This window comes from Natrix helvetica (assembly GCF_964273705.1).
Source record: "Natrix helvetica genome assembly, chromosome: 1".
Classification (NCBI taxonomy): Eukaryota; Metazoa; Chordata; class Lepidosauria; order Squamata; family Natricidae; genus Natrix; species Natrix helvetica.
Genome location: NC_138548.1, coordinates 361,572,114 through 361,584,233, shown reverse-complemented (window position 1 = coordinate 361,584,233; position 12,120 = coordinate 361,572,114). Strand labels below are relative to the sequence as shown.

Sequence of the window (12,120 nt, the reverse complement as noted above, 5' to 3'; positions counted from 1 at the left end):
ACTTAGCAATACAGCCAGGAAGTGGCTACTAAGGTTGGGGCCATTCTGATCTCTGAAGAGAGGATGTTCCATAGAGCAGGGGCCACTGCAGAAAAATCTTTAATGATTAATTATTAATGACGGTGTAAAATGTATATATTTGCAGAAAAGCACCCCTGTTTCGCTGGAAAATTCTCTCCTTCCTGTTTACCTTCTGGGAGATCAATCAGGATCTCCAGCTCTTACCCAACATCTCCCTGGGCTACAACCTCCATGACAACCATTTCAACCCAATCATGACTTCAGATGCCTTGCTAGATTTGCTATCTACTGGAGAGGCAAATATTCCAAACTACAGATGTGGAAGTCATAATAGACCCTTAGTTGTTTTGGATGGGTCCAGTGCTGATATCTCCATCCAGATACCAAATATGTTGGGCATTTATAAAATTCCACAGGTTTGTATGTGTCTATCAGTGTGTGTGTGTGTGTGTGTGTGTGTGTATGTATGTGTTTGTGGGATCTAAATTTACTCTGAATCCTCCATGAATCTCGAGGTCAGCTTTTGATCATGGAAATATGAAGCTTATTGCAATCGGAGTGACACTCTGGAACCATACAGAGAGCAACGGACAGACCTAAAATACTCTTCTAGTTATGTCTCTCCTATTTAGACAGATATACAGATAAACAGAGTTGGAAGGGACCATATAGGATGTGTAGTCCAACCCCAATCAGTTTCCATCCATTATTCCTTGTCTGGTCTTTGGGTGCTTTGGGAAATAGCTTGACTCCCTCCTCTCTGTGGCAGCCCCTCAAACATTGGAAGACTACTATCCTGTCTCCCCTGATCCTTCTCTTCACTAGACTAGACATGCCAAGCACTTGCAACCATTCATCATATGTTTTAGCCTCCAGTCCCCTAATCATCTTTGTTGCTCTTTTCTTCACTTTTTTCTATAGTCTCAACATCTTTTTTATAGTGTGGTAAGCAAAACTGGATGCAGTATTCTAGGTGTGGACTTACTAAGGCGTTATATTAGTACCTCACTTGATCTTGATTGAATCCCTCTGTTAATGCAAGATAGGATTGCATTGGCTTTTTTGGTTGCTGCCCCACACTTCTGGCTCATATGTAATTGATTGTCCACTAAGACTCCAAGATCCCTCTCACAATTACTGCTAGTAAGCCTGGTTTCACCCAGTCTACATATGTACAATGTAGAAAAGAAGTGGAGACTCTGGAGAGAGTGCAGAGAAGAGCAACAAAGATGATTAGGGGATTGGAGACTAAAACATATGAAGAACGGTTGCAGGAACTGGGTATGTTTAATTTAAGAGAAAGAAGGAGTAGGGGAGACATATTCTCCAAGGCACCTGAGGGTAGAACAAGAAGCAATGGGTGGAAACTAATCAAGGAGAGAAGCAACTTAGAACTGAGGAGAAATTTCCTGACAGTTAGAACAATTAATCAGTGGAACAGCATGCCTCCAGAAGTTGTGAATGCCTCAACACTGGAAGTCTTTAAGACTTGGATAGCCATCTGTCTGAAACGGTATAGGGCTTCCTGCCTAGGCAGGGGTTTGGACTAGAAGACCTCCAAGGTCCCTTCCAACTCTACTATTGTATTGTATTGTCCTTTTGTTTTTCCTCCCTAAGTTTAAGACTTTACTTTTCTCTACATTGAATTTCATTTTGTTAGATAGGGCCCAGTGTTCAAAGTCTGTCAAGATCTATCTGGATCTTGAGCCTATCATCTAGGGTGTTGGCTATTCCTGCCGGCTTAGTATCATCCTCAAATTTGGTAAGTTCTCCTTCTATTCCCTCATCTAAATCATTTATGAAGATATTGAAGAGTATTGGGCATTTGAGTATTTCTGGAAGTAACATCTCAGACTCAGGGTTGTATGGGAGGAGGTGCAACCTATGAATAGACTATACAAACTACCTCCTGAAAATAATCTACTCAGAAATATCGAGGTGCCTTCCACTATTGTATAAGAAACCTAATTTTTACCATAGATTTCAGCTATTATTTGGCTTGAATTTGACTCAGCATAAACCTACACTTTTTCTTTTTTCTTCAGATCAGTTATACTTTTCTTTCACAGGCTCAGAGTGATAAATCTCTCTTCCCTTTTTTCTACCGGATGGTCCCCAAAGAAGGAGCTCAGTACCCCACAATGATCAAACTGCTCCACCATTTCAGGTGGACAATGGTTAATCTAGTTGCACCAGACTCTGATGGAGGAGAGAGGTTCATGAGAAGCTTGACTCCTCTGCTTATCAGGAATGGCATTTGTGTGGTTTTATCCCAAAGTATTCCTGTGGCTGTCAGTGAAGTACGTATTGATCCTTTCCAATTCTGCAAATGGACACAAGTCAATGTCTTTGTTTATTTCGCAGCGATTGATACTTTCATAATGGGAGTAATGATTATGCAGAAGATATTTGAATTCTGCACAAAAGCCACAATAGGAAAAGTCTGGCTCACTTCAGCTATGTGGGATATTACTTTCGATTTACAGTATAATTCACAGGTTATTCCATTCATCTATGGCTATATTTCCTTCTTGATCCAGGATGGCAGAAATGCCAAATATAACGATTTTAGGTCTATTTATTATTCTGCCATAGACTTTATGGACAAAGTGTTTCATTGCTCCTATTTCAAGCATGGCTTGTCTGTGAAAGGCTGGACAAGATGCCCAGAGAATAAGGATGTAGGAGCTCTGCCCCAGGAGAAGACTGAAAGAATCCTGTCTCTGGACAGCTACATCATCCATCGCTCCATCTGGAGTGTGGCCAGAGCCTTAAATGTTGCATATTCATCCAAATCCAAGAGGAAAGTGAATGATGATAATGATCGGTTGGCTGCTCAGCAGTTGCAGCCATGGCAGGTATTCCCCTTTGTCTGTGGTACCACTCTTTTCTATTTTTTTTTTTTAATTGGAAGTTCATTATTTCATTGAGAGATTTAGCTTTCCTGATTCTCCTTTCTGGCTCTCTTTCCAGCTACCATTAATTTTCCTCTACTTTTATTTTTCAGCTCTTCATTAAAATTTTAATACAGAGAGTTAGCTTCTTCTGTCAATGCAGTGGCTCAGTGGCTAAGACGCTGAACTTGTCAATCAAAAAGGTCAGCAGTTCGGCGGTTCGAATCCCTAGCACCAAGTAATGGAGTGAGCTCCAATTACTTGTCACAGTTTTTGCCAACTTAGCAGTTCAAAAGCATGTAAGGGATGCAGATGCTCAGTGGCTAAGATGCTGAGCTTGCTGATCAGAAAGGTAGACAGTTTGGTAGTTCGAATCCCTAGTGCCAAGTAATGGAGTGAGCTCCGTTACTTGTCCCAGCTTTTGCCAACCTAGCAGTTCAAAAGCATGTAAGGGATGTAGACACTCAATGGCTAAGATGCTGAACTTGTCGATCAGAAAGGTCAGCAGTTCAGTGGTTCGAATCACTAGCGCCGGTTAATGGAGTGAGCTCCCATTACTTGTCCCAGCAGTTCGAAAGCATTTTAAAAATGCAAGTAGAAAAAATAGGAACCACCTTTAGTGGGAAGGTAACAGCATTCTGTGCACCTTCGGTATTTAGTCATGCCGGCCACATGACCACGGAGATGTCTTCGGACAGCGCTGGCTCTTTGGCTTTGAACCAGAGATGAGCACCACTCCCTAGAGTCGGGAATGACTAGCACATAGGTGTGAGGAAAACCTTTAAAATTGGATTAAACATTATTTCCCTTTATTGGTTCCTTCCTCCATCTTCAGAAGGAGAAAGTGATCAAGGCACAGTCGGGTTTCAGGCCCGGGTACAGCACGGAGACGGCATTGGTCGTGTTGGTCGATGATCTCTGGCGGGCCCGGGACAGGGGCTGTTCCTCTGTCCTGGTCCTATTAGACCTCTCGGCGGCTTTCAATACCATCAACCATGGTATCCTACTGCGACGACTAGGGGGGTTGGGAGTGGGGGGCACCGTTTTACGGTGGTTCTCCTCCTACCTGTTGGATCGGTCACAGTTTGTGTTGACTGGAGGGCAGAGATCGACCCCCAGGCGTGTCACTTGTGGGGTGCCCCAGGGGTCGGTTCTCTCACCCCTCCTGTTCAACATATACATGAAACCGCTGGGTGAGATCATCCGTGGTTTTGGGGTACGGTATCATCAATATGCTGATGATACCCAACTTTTCATCTCTACCCCAAACCACCCAAACGATGCCCTCAACGTGATGTCCCGATGCCTGGAGGCTGTGCAGATCTGGATGGGGAGGAACAGGCTCAAGCTCAATCCCTCCAAGACTGAGTGGCTGTGGTTTCCGTCATCCCGATTTGTACATCTTGTTCCATCTTTGATGATAGGGGGAGAAATTTTAGCCCCCTCAGAGAAGGCTCGCAATCTGGGAGTCCTCCTGAATACGCAGCTTAGTTTAGAAGAACACCTGACGGACGTGACCAGGGGGGCCTTTTACCAGGTTTGCCTGGTATGTCAGTTGCGCCCCTTCCTGGATCGGGATGCTCTGTGCACAGTCACTCATGCCCTCGTCCTTTCTCGCCTGGACTACTGCAATGCTCTCTACATGGGGCTGCCCTTGAAGAGCACCCGGAGGCTTCAGCTGGTCCAGAATGTGGCCGCGCAGGTTGTCATGGGGGTACCTAGGTGCTCCCATGTTACACCCCCTTTTTGGTGGCCTGCACTGGTTGCCGGTTGTTTTCCGGGTGCGATTCAAGGTATTAATTATGACCTTTAAAGCGCTCCATGGCTTAGGCCCAGGGTACCTGCGAGACCACCTACTGCCACCAGTAGCCTCCCAACATCCAGTACGATCCCACAGAGTTGGCCTCCTCAGGGTGCCATCGGCCAGGCAGTGTCGGCTGGTGATCCCCAGGGGGAGAGCCTTCTCTGTGGGAGCGCCTTCCCTCTGGAATGAGTTGCCCCCGGAGCTCTGCATAATCCCTGACCTCCAGTCCTTCTGACGCGCCCTAAAAAGTTGGCTTTTCCAGCAAGCCGGCCTGGCCTGTTAATTTTAATTTTAACTTATTTTAAATGTATTGTTTTTTTAAAAAAAATCGGTTTGTTTTTTGGGAAATGGATTTAATCTTTTTTAACTTTTGAGATGTGTGTTTTTTAATGTTGTACGCCGCCCTGAGTCCTTTTGGAGAAGGGCGGCATATAAATCCAAATAAACCAAACCAAACCAAGGCATTTCCCTGAAGGATTGATGGATCTACAAGTACTGACCTTCATAATTTGTCAGGACTTTTGTAGTCAATTTAAGATCTCAGATAATAATTTTAAGTAACCTGAATAAAGGCATTGATTGGGTCAATTGCACCTGTACAGAAATCCCTTCTAATTATAAGCACTATTTTAAGTATCTATTTGGAACTTTTGAATTATTAAGAATTACAACTATTCCTGTCCTGTTTTCTGTGTTCTCCTCTCATCTTTGTTATTTCAGCTTCATCATTTCCTGCAAAACCTTTTCAAGCTATCCAATGACTCATTGGATAGATTATATTTGGATCAGAGTGGAGAGTTGGCTGCTGATCTTGATATCATGAGTTCCGTCCAGTTTCCCAACAAGTCAGTTTTCTGGACAAAATTTGGAAGCCTAGCAAGACAAGGATCAGGAGAAGCCATGTTTACTGTTGACCGGGATGCAATGGTATCCCCCAAATGGCTCAACCAGGTGAAGCATATATTTCTTCTCCAGTTCTTTAAAACTCCACAGGAAGGCCAAAACTGTTCTCTTGAAGTTTGACTCTAATGGCATTATCTTTCAGGACTGATTCTGTTGCTCTGCTTCCACTTCTGACACTCCAGTGAATTAGGGAGGTGTCTGTCTGAGCTACTTCCAAGAGTTCTTGCTCTGGACTTACAAATGTTTCAGACTCCTTTGCCTTGAGAACCATATTTCCATATGTACAATTCCTGCCAGGGGCCCTGCAGATAGTCCTATAACCCATCTTTGTCCAGCAAAGTCTGGGTCAATTTAGACAGAGCCACCAGATGGCTATCAGAAGTAACAAGGATACACCCCACACATTTCCTACACATTGTCCTTGATGTTCCTTCTATTTTCCTTTAGTCTCTTCCTAAATCCAAGTGTGTGGAGAGCTGCCATCCGGGATTCGTCAAGGTACCTCGGGAAGGGGAATTCCTTTGCTGCTACAATTGTGTTCCTTGTGGAAAAGGGACCATCTCCACTCAGGAAGGTAAGTAGCTTTGAAGGATAAGTACCACCAGTGGGAGTGGTCTCCATAGTCTCTCACAGTGTTCAGTGGGAGAGTCTGATTTCTCAGTTGGGGGTCTTTCATTTTTGGCCTCCTTGCCTTAAGATCCAGAACTAGTTTCATAAAGTAAAGTGTGAGAAATCATCTGGGAGCAAGACAGTTCTCCATCCAGTCCTTATTTTTTCCTTTGATCACCTTTGCAGTATTACTAGAAGAGAACCTTTACATGAAAAAGGATGTAACTTTGCACATTCAATGCTGATATTATTTCAGCAAGGTTTGTCCACAAATTCAAGAGGGCACATTTAGAGAAAGGCTTTAAAAACACAGTCGCATGAAAAATAATATTTTAAAGTAGATAAGATTTTCAGGAAAAGGCAGCTCTGAATGAAATTGATTGTTCAGAAAATATATAAAGCAAAATCTATGGGATTGACCCATTTTACATGATGCAGAGATGATAGTGGTGGACAAGGTAGACAGAAGCAGAAAATGTCAACACTTCAGGAAGTGGATAAAACATTTTTTATCTCATTTCTCTTATTTGCAGATGCAAAAGTGTGCATCAAATGTCCAGAGGATCAGCATCCAAATGAGAAACGAGATCAGTGCATCCCCAAGATCATAACTTTTTTATCATACAGAGGGCCTCTGGGGATGATCCTGACTTCCTTTGTCCTCTTCTTGTCTTTAGTCACATTGCTTGTCTTAACAATCTTTATAAGACACTTGGAAACTCCACTAGTCAAGGCCAACAACCGGAACCTCTCGTATATCCTCCTCATCTCCTTGTTGTTTTCCTTCCTGACCTGTTTCCTTTTCATTGGCCAGCCAAGGAAAGCTGCTTGTTTACTCCGTCAAACCATTTTCAGCATCGTTTTCTCAATTGCTGTCTCCTCAGTCTTGGCCAAGACAATCACAGTAGTATTGGCCTTCCTGGCCACAAAACCAGGCAACACCATGAAGAGGTGGATGGGGAGGACTCTGGCCAACTCCCTTGTCCTTTCTTGTTCTGGGATCCAAACTCTCATTTGTTCCATCTGGTTAGGAGTCTCTCCCCCCTTCCCTGACTCTGACTTGCACTCTCTGCCTGGAGAAATCATCCTGCAATGCAATGAAGGGTCTGTTACCATGTTTTATGTAGCCCTGGGCTACATGGGTTTCCTGGCTGGCATCTGCTTTATTGTGGCTTTTCTGGCCAGGAATCTCCCTGGGACCTTCAACGAAGCCAAGCTGATCACTTTCAGCATGTTGGTCTTCTGCAGTGTTTGGGTGAGTTTTTTACCCACCTATTTGAGCACCAAGGGGAAATACATGGTGACTGTGCAGGTCTTCTCCATCTTGGCATCTGGTACAGGGCTACTGGGCTGCATCTTCATCCCAAAGTGCTATATAATTATCCTGAGGCCAGATCTCAACACAAAGGAGCAGCTTATATTAAAAGTAAAATAAGAATCCTGGGGATGCTTTAAAATGATACTTTAGTATTCTTCATGGCAAAACAATTTTATTCTGTATTTTACATTTTAAAAACTCAACCTCCATCTTTTTCTCTACTATTCTGGGTTAATTTAAGTTATGGTGATAAAAACAAAATAGAAGCCTCTTCCAAATGATGTTTTACAAACATAGGCCTCAAAATATATTACTCTGTAGATTTTGGTTTTCATTCCCAGGAATTATGCTTACTTTTCTTTAAATCTTTTCCTTCTACTTTATTTACAATTCAACAATCCTTTTCACCTTACAGCTTCGGGACACAGTCACTCAAAAACACAACAATGCATGATTATATCTGGGAAAACTAAATGTAAAGCTAAATGAAGTTAAACATGGAAAATAAAATTAATAAAATGAATGTAGGTTATATTGTGTTTGATATTTCTTGTTGTACCTCATCTAAAGTCCACCAACATTGGTGTAGGCTGGAAACATTGTTAGTAAAGTGATCCATCAATGGAAATTTTCAAGAAGATGCTAGACGACTATTTGTCCAAATTGTATTGTGTCTCCTGCTTGAGCAGGAGGTTGAACTAGAAGACCTCTAAGGTCCCTTTCAGCTCTATTATTCTATGTTTATTATTCCTTGCTGCCAAGAAATCATTGCCTCTCTGAGGCTAAGAAATGATTGTGGGTTCCTTTATCTGATTGTGGGATCAGTTTATCTGATTTTGAGACACCAATTTCCATTTTTGGTCCAAGTGGAGAGGAAAAAGTGTAATTTAGGAACTAAAGTGTTTATCTTAATGATTTGTTTAAATATGTTTTCTGTTTGATTAAATACAAAAACTGCCTATTCTGGTGTAATTTCTACCAGCCTTTCTATGGGGACATATTCAGTTTTGCATATCTATCAAAAACTATGAGCAAGATTTATTTTTTCCCCAATTCCCAAAACTTGATTAGTATCTGAATTACAAGAATAGTTGATGTTCAGTCTTTGGTTGGAGTCTGTGAGTCTGACTTTCCATCAAGTATTAAAAAATGACTATCCTATGGATTTCTTCGGACTTGACATTGGATTCTGTCTTCACAATAATCTCTAATATATGTACATTTTAATGAACCATCATGGACCAGACTATTTCGCTGCCTCAAAGACACCTGAGATGCTCTCTTATTCGATAGGATCCATTACAAAAGTGAAACCCATGAAACTCTATTGAAAGCTTAAACATATTTTCAAAGTGGGGATCTTGAAGTTATTCAAAGCATGGATTAAGATACACCATGTTGCTAAAAATGTTAAAACGATATCAAGAGATTGGAGATAAAAAGTAACCAAAAAACTGTACAGAGTATTTGACTTTTTATAGTAATATTTTTATTGATTAAACTAAAAGTCATTTATTAGTATACGAGGGACTATTAATAATACATATAATACTTTTCCCCACCTTACTATATTCTTTTTCTTATTTTAATTTCTGCATGTTTAACTTTGAACATTTTAAATGTTTCATTATATATTGCTTTATATCTATACATCTTTTTCCCCAATATAATTTTTTTTAAAAAAATAGTAGTTAAGTCGTAGTATGACGCTTTCTAACAAAATAAAATTCAATGGTGAAAAAAGTAAGGTTCTACATTTAGGCAAGAAAAACAAAATGCACAGGTAGAGTATAGTTAGCACCTCACTCAATAGTAGTAACTGTGAGAGGGATCTTGGAGTCATAGTGTACAATCATTTAAATGTGCTGCAGCTGCCAAAAAAGCCAACACAGTTCTAGACAACATTAAAAAAGGATACAATCAAGACACGTGAAGTGTTAAGCAGTGATGGGTTTCCAATTTTTTTACTATCAGCTCACACGCATGCATGTGCTTCTGTCATTGCGCAGAAGCATCCGGGTGGGTGGGCAGAGCCTCCCAACCAGGAATGATCCAGGAGCAACCCACTCTGGTATTAATGCCACTTTATAATGCCTTGGTAAGGCCACACCTGGAATACTGCAACCGGTTTTGGTTGCCACAATGTAAAAAAAAGATGTTGAGATTCTAGAAAGAATGCAGAGAAAAGCAACAACAATGATTAGGGGACTGGAGGCTAAAACATATAAAGAATGGTTGCTGGAACTGCATATGTCTAGTCTTATGAAAAAGAAGGACTATGGATGACATGATAACAGTATTCCGATATATCAGAGACTGCCACATAGAAGAGGGAGTCAAACTATTCTCCAAAGCACCTGAGGGCAGGACAAGAAGCAATGGATGGAAACTAATGAAGGAGAGAAGTAACCTTGAACCAAGGAGAAATTTCCTGACCATTAGAACAATTAACCAGTGGAACAACTTGCCATCAGAAGTTGTGAATGCTCCAACACTGGACATTTTAAAGAAGAGATTGGGCAACCATTTGTCTGAAATGGTATGGAGTTTCTGCCTAAGCAGGAGGTTTAACTAAAAGACCTCCAAGATTCCTTCCAACTCTGTAATTCTAATTCTAATAATCCTAATTCCAATAATCCTAATTCTAATAATCCTAATTCTAATAATCCTAATTCTAATTGATTCTATCTTGGCTGAGATTCTCAGTGTTTTCTACTAGCAAAGTATGAACTTCACAAAAAAGATCCTCTTATCCTCTTTTCTTAAGTAGTTCTTCTTCTTCTTCTTCTTCTTCTTCTTCTTCTTCTTCTTCTTCTTCTTCTTCTTCTTCTTCTTCTTCTTCTTCTTCTTCTTCTTCTTCTTCTCTCTCCTCCTCCTCCTCCTCCTCCTCCTCCTCCTCCTCCTCCTCCTCCTCCTCCTCCTTCATCATCATCTTCTTCTTCATCATCTTAACCATTGTCTATCCACTGCAAGGTGAAGACCTCTTCTTCCTGTTTCCAACCAATACAGTCCTGAGCTTTCTTTTGCCAATTGGACCTGCAATACTTGCTGATGTCATTGATCCATCTTGTTCTAGATCTCTTTTGTGGACACTTTTTATCAAGTGGGACGATTCTATTACTAGCTTGGTCCACCTGCCATCAGTTCTTCTTGCTATATGACAGCCCATTTCCATTTCCATTCTTTTACTCTCTTGATGTCACTATATATTTTTGTTTGATTTCTAATCCATGTGCAGGTCTTTCTATCTTCACTTGTAATGCTGAGCATGTACCTTTCCATGGCTCTTTGTGCCACTCCCATAGCTTTTGTATCAGTTGTGAGGTTAGTGTCCATGTTGTACTGACATACAGTAGATTAGAGCAGGTAGCACACACTGATTGAAAACTTTTTTCTGCAGGCATGGGGGGAGTTTGCTCTTGAAAATTATGCTTAATTTGTGAAATGCCTGCCAACCACATTTAACATACCATTCAATTTCATTCATTGCATCTCCTTCCATTGAGGCCAAGGTATATGTAATAGTCTACTGTTCTGACCCCCCCCCCCTTTGTCACCAAGACACTCCAAGACACACAAAGTCTCTTCAAGATGTTTATTGACATACAGGTTCCACCTTGGCAGCAATCCAGCCTGCCAGGGTCAAGATAGCACTCTGGGCAGCAATCCAGCTACAGCGACACCACTTGGCAGCAATCCAGCTACCAAGCTCCAGATAATCACTTTAGCAGCACTCCTGCCTGCCAAGGTCCAGGGAACAGATTGGCAGCAATCCAGGTAAATCCTTTGGCAGCAATCCAGCCTGCCAAAGTACGACACAGATCTGAGCTTCTCCAACTCCAATGATCAGTTGATTCCTGCAAAGGGTGTGTCCACAAGCAGTCCCTTTATAGTCTGGAGAGGAGTCTAATGATCAGCAGCTGAGAGCAATTTCCTCCTGTAATTGCTCAATTGCTCCTTTTGCCGGGTAGCACGCCGGTAACGAGCATCTAATAGCTCACTGCTGATGTCTGACTCACTGTCCTGTGACTCCTCCCCACTGCTCCAAGGCATGACATCAGGAGCCCCCTTCCTTTGGCTTTCACCACTGCTCCATGCCTCAGGCGCCTCCTGGTGGCCAAACAGCCTCTCTGCGCCCTGCTCAGAGTTGGAACCCTGTCCAGGGTCCTCCACATCCTCCTGAGCTGACTCAGAGGGACCCTCGCTGTCGGAGTCTGGTGGCAACTCCAATGGCTCCTGCTGGGCCACAACAGTCTATTATGTCTAGTTCTCCAAATACAAAAAAAAAATTCTGGCTGGTGAATTTATTGAACATAACCTGGCTCTTTTTCAAATTTATTTTTAAGCCAAATGGTTCTCTTGCTTTGTACAGCTCTTGTATGTGTCTTTGTAGCTCTTCTGACTCTTGTGAGAAGAGAACAATGTCATCTGCAAATCCTAAGTGATTTAAATAGACACCATTGATTTTTATTCTATCTTTTGCCCAGTCTGCCTTCTTCAAGGCAGATGGGGTAGGAAAAGTCTTGGAAAAAAGTCCAGGATCATATTTCCCAGTCAAATCCTGAGTGATT

The 12,120-nt window shown here is 41.9% G+C and overlaps 1 protein-coding gene across 1 annotated transcript; it reads left to right on the top strand.

Moving 5' to 3' along the window:
• Positions 1–2,621: 2,621 nt before the first annotated feature.
• Positions 2,622–7,666, top strand: LOC309384235 (vomeronasal type-2 receptor 26-like; the record flags this gene model as incomplete). Its single annotated transcript, XM_081937476.1, has 4 exons — positions 2,622–2,879; positions 5,440–5,670; positions 6,070–6,196; positions 6,765–7,666. The coding sequence occupies 4 exons, from the start codon at positions 2,622–2,624 to the stop codon at positions 7,664–7,666; spliced, it is 1,518 nt and encodes a 505-aa protein (XP_081793602.1).
• Positions 7,667–12,120: the final 4,454 nt, after the last annotated feature.